The 12,922-nt window shown below is 41.1% G+C and overlaps 1 protein-coding gene across 1 annotated transcript in view; it reads left to right on the forward strand.

The window, feature by feature from the left end:
- Window positions 1–12,578, forward strand: part of HTR4 (5-hydroxytryptamine receptor 4) — a gene marked incomplete at both ends in the record, with an annotated part of 128,690 nt that extends 116,112 nt beyond the window's left edge. The window contains one exon of the mRNA XM_082836260.1: window positions 12,488–12,578. Coding sequence (XP_082692386.1) covers window positions 12,488–12,578 — 91 coding nt within the window. The remainder of the gene's footprint in view (window positions 1–12,487) is intronic.
- Between the last annotated feature and the right edge of the window lie 344 nt (window positions 12,579–12,922).

The raw sequence follows: 12,922 nt of genomic DNA on the forward strand, positions 1-12,922 counted from the left end.
CCAAAGCAGACTTAATCTGGGTAAACCAAGGCTGGGTGAGCATGACCTTGCCTTCTCTCCCCCAGTCTCCTCCAGGGATGGCTGCATAATTCGCAGCCCCAATGCAGAATGAAAATGTGGGGCCCCTGGTTCAAAGGGCAGGAACACATTTGTGTTAAAAGTATTAAAATGGAAATCCTTTTTCCTTCCTCCTCAGTCTTTCTCTCAACTTGTCATATGTATTTTATTTGCTATTTACCTTTTCTCTAGTAGAAAAACAAAATGCAATTTTAAAGTATTAGCAGAAAATTTACCGTCTGTCTTTATATTGTGCACTGACAGTTTTAAATGCAAAAATAAGAGCATTTAACCTGTGTGTGGAGTCACCAAAATTATACAGATTACACAAATTGTATTTTGTAGTTCAGACATGCTTATGTATTTTATTTTTACCAGACAGTGCACAAAACTAACGCAACTGTTTTTATTTCACTTCTTGATACACACACATTCTACTAACATTCTCCCTTCAGCTTGCTGGGGAGTAAAGAAGGACTGAAGAGAAAAGAACCATGATTTGCTCTATCATATCCTTTCTTTCTATGTCAGTATTTTCAACATAAGTGCTTGGCTAATAGAGGAAGGCAATGCATGTGGAAAAGACTTGGTAGGGTTCCTTGATGGTTCCTTTTTCTTAGAAAATCACTGCCTCCTTTCTGCATCTGGCAAGTTCTGGTTCAAATGGAAAACATGGGCTCTCAGGGCCACCAGCCATCTGCTTACTCAGTCATAGATGTGTTGATAGGAAACATGAGTGCAGAATTGTAGTGGACCCACGATCTGTGGGAATTCAGCAAGACTCAGCAAATACAAGGTAAGCATGTTACAGAAGCTGCTGACAGAAAGACGATGGGAGAAAGGAAGATGCTTTATATACATTATGTATTCACGTTGTGTTTGCTTTGAGTCTTAGTAACTCTTTATGTATGGTTGGTCTACCAGAATTCTGTGCTCACAGGGCATCACTGACGTGAGAGGCAGCAAGGAACTATGGTGTACACACATACTGCACGTGTCATCTCTGCTCACATGCATGCTTCATTGTCCCTCAGAGATCACAAGTTCAAAGATAAAGTTATTGAGAATTCCAAGATGAGGACAAGCAGAACATTACACCAAGCTCTGGGTTCCTGTGTGACTGCTTTGGTCACACAGCCATGAAGCTGGCCCTGTCCTCAGTCCTTCCCCAATCCCAACCTGAAGGAGCTCTCACAAAACATTGTTCTTGTTGAGATCACACCGGGAAAACAGTGAGAATAACATCAGAAGAGCTCCACTTGCCTCATCAAATACTCAGGGTTAGAAAAGTTAGTGCTGTTTGCAGAGTGTACTTGCAAAAGTTCGGTAATCAAGTGGCTTAAGCTGCCCTCCAGGATGCCTACTGCTGGACTAAAGTGCTGAGGCCTAAAACATCATCCTTTCCACTGTCTCTGACTCAGAGGAAGGTGAACTTTGGTAAGTAAACAAAGGGGCATTGGACCCAATGTAGCATAATGGCTATAGGGGCTGGAGTCTGTCACATCTGGATGTCAGTCCTGTCTGAGATCTGTCATTTACTATCTATATAATCTTTAGCATGTGACCAGACATCTCTAGGCCTCTGTTTCCTCACCTGTAAAATGGGAATAATATTAGAACCCATCTCCTAGGGCTTTTGTTAAGGTTAAATATGATAACGTATGTGCAGAGCTGAGCCCAGCTTCTGTTACACAGGAAGTGCTCCATGCACGGAAGCTGCTGTAACTGTTGTTATTATAATTGTAGATATAACATTGTTCATATCTTGGTTAAAACAAACAACTTCTCCAGTTATTTTCTCAGCCTCCTGATAAGCATCTCTTAAGAAATGAGTCAATAGAAATCTCTGTGTTCTAAACACTGCTCCTTAAACAAGGAACGCAGAGCTCCCTCTGTTAGAAGAAAAGCCAGAAATGAATGAAATTAAATTAATTACACTGTTTATAAATAATTGTTTAAACATGAGACAAGACCTGTTTCCTGGGTACATCATGCCCTGTGCTGAACAGTTGGGACTCTTATTTTGAATATGCCTTCTGGCTTTTAAATTACCTGTAGGCATTTCTTTGATCCGACATAAAACATGCTAACTTGTCTAACAAGTTGGTTACAGTCTGTGTGTATTTGTTCTCCCCCTTTGGCTCTGCAGGTGCTCTTGTTGCTAGGTTGTTAGGGTTCCATGTACCAGCCCTCTGAGATTGGTGCCCACTGTGCATGTCATACTTCAGGGCAAACCCCAAACCACACCCAGCTGCAGTGGTGCTCAAGGTGGTTTATCAGAGGTCAAGAATAGAGGCAGTGTGATGTGGGGCTCTGACCCTTGACCCTGGCTGCATACTAGAGTCACCTGGGAGCTCCTGGGTTCCACATGTAGAAATTCCATTTTAATTGGTCTGGTTGGGGACCAGAAATGCGTACGTTTTAGGAGCTCTAACGTACAGCAGGATTGAGAACCATCAGTGTTCTCAATGGACACTGGAAAGAGCAGGAAGGCTGTCTTCTAATTCCTTACTGATTGCTGTCATTTCTCTCAGCACCAATAAAATGAGAAAGTTCACATAGATAATGCTTCAAGTTTAGGTCTAGCTCCATGTCTTAAACTATTGAGATAGTCTGGATTTAAACTGGTAGTTCTCAACTGGGGACAGTTTTGTTTACCAGGGGACATTTAACAATGCCTGAAGGCATTTTTGGTTTTCACAACTGGTGGATGCTACTGGCATCCAGTGGACGGAGACCAGAGATGCTACTAAACATTCAAGAATGCATGGGACACCCCTCCCCAGAGAATTCTCTGGTCCCAAATTTCAAAATAAATCTGTGGTTGAAAAACCTTGCTTTAAACCAATCCTCTGGGATTTGTAACAAAGAACCTCCTTACCTCTGCCAGGGGACAGCAGGAGGAGAGGTCTTTGATAAATGCCAGGAGTTGTGTGTGCTTTTATCTGCCTACTACAGTGCAGCCCCTGCATCCCTTGGCTCCTCTTAATCCACATCCACACCCAAGACAAGACAAGGGGGAAAAAACCCTGTAAAAGGCAATTATTTCTGAGAGGAAGGGCCCTGAATGTCCGTGGTTAGAGTGCCAGTAGTAACCTTGCAGATAAACCCTTTCTCCGAGGCAGGCTCTGTGAACTTGTTCCCTTACAGCATGCACTTGCCAGAGACACAGTCCTCCCAATTTAGTCGGAGCAGCTGTTCAGGAAGGAATTGCCTCCAAAGCACACTTAAGAGACCTACTAGGAAACCATATCTCTGTGTAAATGTGTGCTTAGTCCACACTGTAATGATACCTGACTCTGGCCCATACAAGTGGTAAAGCTGCTTCTTACTCTGGGTGTCGACAAACTAGAGTGTCTCCAGGAGAGGAAAAACATCATGATTTTCTTTGCAGAATTCATGAAGGAATGGGGCATGATGAGTTTAGGGCTCAAAGAAGATTCAGGTCATGAGCGTTGTTTTTAATATCTCTGAAGGCTGTTTTGGGAAAGAGGGATCTGATTTGTTCTGCATGGTCTAAAGGGAAAGAGGTAGGTACAAAGGATTGAAGTTTTAAGAATGCATGTTTCAGCACAAAATGGAACGGATCCTCTTACTAAGTGTTGATGGACCATCAGTCACTGGAAGCATTGACTGATCATTTGTCAGCATGGCCAAGGAAGGGGTGGGAGGTCAAAGGAGATACTGTCAGACCCTTTCTTTGTGATTGTGTGAGTTACAGAACCACGCAAGTCCTCCCACAGTGCAGTTAAACATGAGAGAGCACAACCTACTTTAGCCAGTGTAGCACTTTGTTTGGTTGAAGCTGGAGACCTTCTGGAAAGGTTACCAGTGGGAAGAGATGTGCCAGAGGTGATATTGTCAATTGCAGGGACCATTTTCTTTTCCTTTATGATTCTTCTAGCAATCTGGCTAGTAGGAAATTTAGACACATCTAAGGAAGGAATCCATTCCTGGGTTCTATAGATGCCTGCTTAGTGGTTAAGCAGTTGATTTTATTCCTGAGATCCTGTTTGAGAAAAATGTTGTCATATCCACCTATCCAGATAAATTTCTGTTCTTTGAGGCTTTAATATGAATGGAATTGCTGTTTAAAGATTTGTAAGGAGAAGGACTGAGATTAAAGAAATATCCCCTCAACCTGGTTTTCATGTTCTTCCTTTTTCACATGGGGACAGTTAAGACCTGGACTTCTCTGGTCTGAAGGTAGTTAAGGCAGGGTCCCAACCTAGAGGAAATCAGAGTACTGATGAAGAAGTTTAGTGTTATGGCTAAAAGCATAGGACTTGGCATTTGATGAACCTCAGTCTGAATTCAGGTCCTGCCACTTTGAACCTGCATGATCCTGGGCAGGTTACTTGACCTCTTGCTGCCTCGGTTTCTTCCTGTGCAAAAGTGGAAGTAAAGGTGGTTCTTGCCTCATAACACTGTTACGAGGCTGGTGTGAGATACTGTACATATAGAGCTTGGGATAAGTAACTTATTGATATATTGTGATCTCCTTATCATAATCATCATCTTAGTAGGCAAAAAAGCAGGAACACTAGTTTGGGAAGACAAGGCTTCTTTTTCTGGAACACTGGTGCATTGTCAGAACTGGGTCTGAGGGGAAATGGTTTGGGGTCAAAATCATCATAATATCCTCCTCATAAGGTACAGGATAGTTCCTGAGCAATAAGTTCAGAAGCAGAAGGAAAATTACTTCAACTGCAAGGATAGGGGAACTGTGGGGAAGGGAGTGAGGCAGAAAGTTCTAGCTTCTGTGCTCCAAGAAATGCTGTGAAATCATCTCCAACCCTTGAGCAAGGAAACCTGGTGGATGGCTTCTGGTTATATAAACAAATATCTGAGTGTGCTCTGGGTTATATTCAACCAAAGAGCCAAGAACCTGCTTTTTACCAAGTGATTCCTGAATTATTTTCTCATTCTCATTTTTTACAAGATTCTTGGAAACATTTCACAGTTAGAATTGTCCTTGGAGAGCTTTTTGTTCTCTAAGAAATGGGTGAATCTATATTTTGATAAACCTGACAAACAAATATATTTGGTGCCTACTCATGTTCCTTTTATTCTTTTCAAACTTTTATTTCCTTTGCTGGCTTGTATAATGGAATTTTTCTTCTATTTGTGAATTTTCATTGCCTGCTTAGAGTTTCTGACTTTGGCAAAAGGAGTGTGTGTGTGTGTGTGTGTGTGTGTGTGTGTGTGTGTGTGTGTGTGTGTGTGTGTGTGTGTGTATGATTGTCATGTATAATAACTAGTTGCCTAAGAATAACTTGGTTTCTTGGTCCAGACGTCACCATCTTTATTATCGTCATCTTAGCATCTACCATTTACTGAACACTGGTTTTATATGCCAGCCATTGTGCTAAGTGCATTAAATGTGTCATCTCATGGAATCCTTAATATAATCCATGGAGCAGGTATTAAAATCCCCATTTTACTGATTGGGGAAATTGAGACTCAGAGAGATTAAATAACTTGGCTACTGTCCTATAGCTGGTGAGTGGTGGGCCAGGATTCTAACACATGTTCACCTAATTTCAGAGCCCTTGCTGTTAACCACTAAGCTGTGCTCCTTGCTAGTTAATTAATCACTCTTGAAATAATGCAGAACTTTTGATTCTTAGACATGGAAAGGGCTTCAGAAGTGATCTGGTCAAATATCCCAACCAATGCAGTGATCTCTTCTACAACTTATCTAGTAGGTAGTTGTCTGTCTCCCCTCCCAATGAGGGGTAACTTATTATTATCCAAGGCAAGACATTGGCTGGGTTGCAAATTATAATTTTTTTGCCTCTGGTTTTCTTTTGGGACTATGTGTATAATATAACCATAAAGAGAGAAGCTATTTCATGTGTATCGTTTAAGAGAATGTTAAGGCCATTCAAACATGTGGGATTTTAAACTGTAAATGCCAGCTGGATTGAGCTGTAATAGAATAGCCTTGAGCAATATAGTGTGACTTGCAGTGGGCAGATAGTGAAGGGCATATAAAGCCCTTCTTGCCTGACCCAGTCTGGTTTTCCAACTCATTTCCCTCAACTCTCCCCCGACCTAACTCCCTATGCAATAAGCATGCAAGATTGATCAGTTTTCCCTAGATAAGTAGTGAATTCTCCAGCCTCTGGATTACTTCTGCTGTCTCAAATGCTCTTTCTCACTTTGCTGCCTGGCACAAGCCTACTCATTCCTTGAGGCACAGTTCCAATATGAGCTCTCTCAACTTTCCTGATCCCTACCCCCTGAATATTGGAGCTAACCACTTCCTCCTCTGGGCTCTCACACCTGCTTCTCTTTTTCTTGGAGGCTCAGCTCATCCTGTGGGATCTTAAGTAACTTTATGCACTTAAAACACCCTCTGCTCACATGGACAGCTTCTCGAGAGCAGGACATTTCCTACCTGCAGTGTCTAAGAGTCGAGGGTGCCTGTTCAGTGAAGGTGCACATTTAGTGAGGCTGGTATGATAAGACTCTGAGTTGGATTTGCCTGGTTCAGCTGGTGGCTCCACCTCTCCCTAGATGATTTGACTTGGGCAAGTTACTACGCCTCATTCCACACAACTTGAGCCTGTAAATAATAAAACCTATGTGATAGGATTGTTGTGAAAATTATATGAGATAATCCATGATTAGTTTAGCACAATCACTGACACATAATAAACGCTCAATTAATATTGGCTGATATCATCACGGATCCATACTTTTCTCCTACATATTTTTAGGTTCTGTCATATCAAAATAGTTCAGCAGAAGAAGCAGGCAGACAGTCTGATCCCCCAGACTCAAAGTTCCAGTCTTTTATTTGTGCTTTAGGAACTGTGGTAGACAGTGGGAAAAAGCCACACAAGGAAATTGGTTTGACCTTTAATTATATGTGCACATTGAGAAATAGAAGTGCATTCGGATTAGAATAAGCCATGCGTACTGACTTGATCTTGCACTTCAGCATGTTGAAACATGGACATATCTGAGGCTGGTGGTGCAATTAAAGAGCCCCTGAGAATATGTTTTGTCCAGAGCTACAAGGTTAGGCATTCCAAACTGTGCAAAGTTAGCTATCTGGGATTCTTTCTGCAAGCAGCACAAAATAATAGAAAGATCCCAGAGTTCCCACCCTGAGGATGCATTGCTTTATGTCCTTGTCAAGACACTGTCCTCCCTGCAATTAAGTTTTCTCATCTGGTAGGGTTTTTTGTCATTTGCCTGCTATTTTCACAATTTTTACCCATATCAACATTCTGCCCATGCTATTATTTATTTACTATATATCTTTAAATACATTTTTAATTTAAATAAATCTGTTTGTAAATGGAACTCTCTATTATGACCTTAAGTGAAAAATCATATAGAGAAGATGATTTTAAAATTAAATGAAAACAAAACAAATTATTATTATTTGCATAACTTTTTTACTATTAAAATTTAATAATATTGTTTGCCAAAGTCTCTGAGTCAAAGGCCTGCTCTCCATTTTATTAGGTAGTAGAGAATTGTTAAAGTCAGAGTGGGGCCAAACTGAGTACGTCTCTTTGAAATGAGCAGAATGAGTGAAAGAAGTATTGGATCTCCTTACTGTAATTCAGATTGTTTAACGTTGTGCCTTTTTGTTTGGCATATCACCTGTGGAAAACATCCCATGTTTGGGAAATACTAGATCTTCCAGAGTCAATATTCTCTTCTGGTTGATAGTGATCTAAAGACAAATGAAGAAATTGGCCTAGGCCATCACCTTTTGAGCCATTGAGTTTACTGATAAATTAGCACAAGTTTATGTGCCTACTGTTTATAAACAGTTCAATTAGTTTTTATCAGCTAATTGTAACCAAGCATTCTATTTTTTTAATCACATGAAAAACACCTTAAAAAGTATTGCTTTGTGCATCTCTTTACATTTTTTGCCACCTCATTTTCATGATTCATCACCAAGTCTGTCCTCTTTTCATCATCAGTGTCATAAAAGCGAACAAATACCCCTTGTCCACTTTGCTAAAATGGACTCTTTGCATGCATGTCAATGCTTCCTTTCTGATCCCTTGTGCAGAATCGCTGAATGTCTCATACTGCTAGCTCTGGCCCTTCCCACTCACTTGTCCTTTCTCTTACTGCCCCCTGTCTCCAGTGCTAAACTGTGCCTCAGGTGTGAGTAGAATAACTGGACATTCACCTCCTCAGGGAATCTTATACTCCCATGTGCCTAAGAATTATGTGAGAGCACTTTTTAAAAATGCAGATTTCTGCCCTCCCCATCCCACCCCTGCCCTCTCCCCACTCCCCACTCCCACCCTCTTGTCAGAGGTTTGATGTGGATCCTGGGAATCTGTATTTGCCATAAGTACCCAAGACAATTCTGATGCACACAGTCTCTGAACAATTTTGTGAAAGATGACTTAGCTAGTGATCTCTCTCATCTTCTCCTCTTTTTCCTTCTCCTCCTCCTCCTCCCTCTTCTTCTGGAACAAAGGGAATTGTAACTCTGTTTCATCAACCGTTAATATTAAACTTCATCACAAAACTCTTCCCACTGTACAAATGATTTCCATGTTTCCCAATGGACAGAATTCCTGATTTGGGAGGCAGAACACCTGATTTATAGCACTAGATCCACTGTTACCTAGCAATCAATCTATGCCCCTACATTGTACCTACTTTCCTTCCTTACAGGTTTGTGTTGAAGATTAAATGTGGAAAATGATACAAAAATGCTTCATAAATTGTAGAGGATTTTACTAAAACTATTAAAACAAGAAGCTGCATCTTAAGTCTGTTAAAATATCAGAGATTCTTTTTTAATGATGTTTTGCATCAGAAATTTTGAGCGGCTCTGCCAGTGTTTCTGATCAAGCATGTGTTTAAGGAAGGACAGTTGTGGTCTCGCTGCATTTTAAGTTGTGGCATCTCAGGCCCTCCCCATCCTATCCTAACGAGATACATTTAACAGCTTTGCAGTGTAACTTCACAGATTCAGAAATTGAGGTCTTTCAGATTCTTTAATACAAATCCAAAAATTATCCTCCCTGTTTCCAGCGAAACCTCTTCCCTCCACACAGAATATAAAGTATCAGATACTAACAAAAGAATATTAAAGCCAAATTTGAAGCAATTACCCACAGCTTTGGAGAACAGTCCCACACACAGCTGGTACCCAATAAGAAGGTCTGTATTTGTCACCCACCATCTCTGCTCCTCATAGAATCAGAATGTCAGAGCTGCAAGGGATCTTACAGATAATCCTCCTTGTTTAAAGAACGGGGAAAATGAGGCACAGGAAAGGGACTAAGTCCTCAGAGGCATGCATGGATGGAGGCTAAAAGGGCATTGGAATCCAGGTTCCTGTCTTCTGGTTTATTGTTCACATTGCTGAGTTAGTAGGGTGGCCTTGTGGTTGAAAGTGAAAGGGGCTCACTGAGTGTTAAAGCTGTGCCTCCTGAGTGTGATTCATTGTATGGGTCGAGGTCTCTTGGGGTGCAGCATATTGCACCATGACTTTGTATCCTGAATGAAGACCTACAAGGCAGATGATACTAAATTGTTAACTGTGAACAATTAGACTAGTACAGGAGTGTAAACTGAGACTGACACAGGCCAACCAGGACACAAGATCACCCTAGCATTATTCTCAAGTCTCCTTTTTCCCTACTTAAAGGGAGTTGGTTGTGAGTCCTCCATGGAGTTAAGAGGCTGGGCCATTTTCGTTTATTCATGACTTCTCTCCTTGGCAAGGGCTATATTGATGTTGTCTGAATAAAAAGGAGTGGTACCAGGCACCCAACAGCAATTCTGCAGAAATCTCAGTCTTTATTTGAATATTTGGAAGGATTATATGAGATAACCAATATAACATTTTGGAAACACTTCCCAAAGAGCCTCCTCCTTGATCCCCAACTGCTCTGGAGCCTTCCACTTACCCAACTCAATGCTTCACTTTAGCCCAGATCTTCCTGCTTTGTCTTACATCCTCTCTCCTCATTCTTCATTATGTTTACTCACTTAGCCCCTTCCTCTGCTCTCTCTACTTTCCTCCTGACTCTGCAGGTTCTTTTTCCTTTTCCACCTAGTCTCCCTGGTTCTGAATCACAGAAAATATATACACCTCTTGGCAAAGATGTTCTTTTAGTGGGTAAGAGGGGTTAGCAGGAAAGAGTCCCATATTAACGTCCCAGTTACATTGTGTTTCAGTAAGAGGAGGAGACACATCATACTGTAGGCTTCCCAGGGGAAGAATAGATATAATATACACCCACGTACATATTCCTTTTACCCTGAGTCCATCATAGTGGGACAAAAAGATGCTAGAGACAGCAGAACATGAACACTGGACTTAGTGGTGGTTCTCAAGATGATGAGTGACAGTGTATCAGGACAATTCAGAGCCCAGACTTTGGAATCAAAATTGACTGGAATGTAAGTCTGATTCTGCCATTTATTAACTGAGTAAATTTGGGCAAATTATTTAAACTGAAACTCAGTTTCCTTGTCTGTTAAATGGGTTTAAAATACATGAATTAATGGATATAACACACTTAGCCCAGTGCCTGGCACACAGGTGCAGCCCTAATGGGTGGTGGTTTTTATTGTTGCTAATAATGATAATAATAGGTATGATACAAAGGGAATTTGGCCAGTGAGAAATGAGAAACCCTTCCTTTCTCCCTCCCTCCCTCCCTTCCTCCCTTCCTTCCTTCTCTCCTTCCTTTCTTCCTTTCTATTCATTCATTCTTTCTTTTAATAGATATGTTCAGTGAATAAAACAGATAAAAATGTGGGGCATATGTAAAGACATTAGGCCACATCTTGAGTTTTCTAGAGAGCTTATACTTGAAGAATGGCATGTGGAAAATCTGGCAGAAGGAATGTATAACCAAAGATGAATCAAAAGGTATGTTTAGAGCAAGTAGAAAACCCAGAAATAGCTGTCATTATTTAGGGACGAAATCTTGCATATTCTGCTTTAGTAAGAATAATCTTGCAACTGGAAAGAAGAGCACATCACAGGGAAAAAGTTGATGCCTGGGATTGATGGAAAACTTTTAACTGTCTCTGAGCCAAGATGTATTATTTCTCACGGGATTAAAGGAACTGGTTGATAAGACTTCTGACTGGAGCTCTTTTGTGGACTCAGGATATGATGGCAGCCTGGAGACCAGTAAATATTGTCCCAGTTCTTAAAGAAAGATAAAAGCTAGACTGCAGAAACTATAGACTCATAGCTTGAAATAGACCTTATCAAAATTCAAAGACAGTTATTATACAAATGATTTGTATGCAAGAGTCAGTGTTGTTTCATTAAAAAATAATTCATGCCAACTAATTTCATTATCTATTAGGACAGATTTACTGCTTGACAGAGACATTTCAGTAAAGCATTACACAAAACCTTCCATGGGTGGGTCCATTCTCAGGCACACGGATTGTTACCTGTCTGCTGGGAAGGCAGTCTGTGGTGGGGTACCACAATTCTCTGGCTTAGCCCTCTTCAATCAGTAGTTTTTTCTCTTGACTGAAGATTGAAGATCTAAGAAGATCTTCAAGAAGATCTAAACTGAAAAATCTAGGTAGCAATAGATTATCTGATCTTCCTATGTGTTGGTAAAATCCTTAAAGTCTAGCTTGAGTCAGTGCTAAATAATCCTATCTTGAATGTTGAAATTGTTATGATTTAGAATGATCTCAATTGACTAAAATGATACCAAATCAATAAAATGAAATTAAACTGAGACACATGTCCTCTATTTTGGCTAAATGAATGAATGAGTGAATAAATAAATAAGTAAATAAAATAAACTGTACCAATGTAATAAAGAACCACAAGAATTGACAGCTGTTTGTATCAAAAAGATAAAAGTTGGCAATGAGTATAACATATAAGCCAATAGCATATTACCATTGTCAGAAATGAACTTAATGTTGACTGCATTCATAGAAGTAAACTAAATTGATGATGAAAAGTATGTGACATAAATCAGGCTCACTGTGTAAATTTGGGCTCTTTCCTGGTACTATATTTCAAGAGAGATAATTATAATAAGGATTGTGTTTAGAGGACAGTGCCCATTATGGGCAATAATCTGGAAACCATAATATATAATGAACTATTAAAGAAAATGGAAATGTGTAGCCTGGAGAAGAGAAAACTTGGAGGATATAATTAGTGGAGGGAAGAATTTTGAGTGGGCCTGGAGGGCATAGTAGTTCCACAGGGTAGAAGCTGTAGGAAGGCTGATTTTGGCAGAACATTAATAAGCTCTTGCCAATAACTAAAGTTGCTCAAAAATAATATGGCCTGGCCGGTCAGTGGAGATTCCTAAGCAGGGGCTAAACAACTACCCATCTGCATGGCACAAGGGGCTTTCCTGCAGTGGGTGGGCTCTTTCACCAGCCTATCTGTCCATTCCAACTCTGAGGTTCTGTGATCTTCTCCCCTCTCTAGGGATGCAGTGGAGTGTGGTGGCCAATGGGAGAGTCAGTCCCACCCCCCAACAACTTCTTCTTTGGTGGCTGCTCAGCCCAGTGACACTTAGGCCCCTGGGGCAGTGACCCTGAAGACAGCCATCCCTCCAAGAGAGGGCCAGGTCCTAAGCTGCTGCTCGTGCCTGACTGTGCCCGGTATTCTCTTCACCCAGCATCCATCCATTGGTGCAGGCACCCCATGCCCATTGGGCTTTTCCTCCAGGATTCCAGCAGGTGGCAGGGGACAGGAGGGCTCCCTTGTTCACTGGGGTTCTCCTCCAGAGATCCCCCTTGAAGAGATCTTTTTTATTTCCTAGCACTCCCTCTTCCTGGCTTCATAGTCACCCTGGCCTCATAGTCTCTGTTGTCCCCAGTATATCCCCTTACTGTGCCTGGTTTGTCTCGCTCATGTTTC

This window comes from Leucopleurus acutus (genome assembly GCF_964270905.1).
Source record: "Leucopleurus acutus genome assembly, chromosome: 3".
NCBI classification, from domain to species: domain Eukaryota; kingdom Metazoa; phylum Chordata; class Mammalia; order Artiodactyla; family Delphinidae; genus Leucopleurus; species Leucopleurus acutus.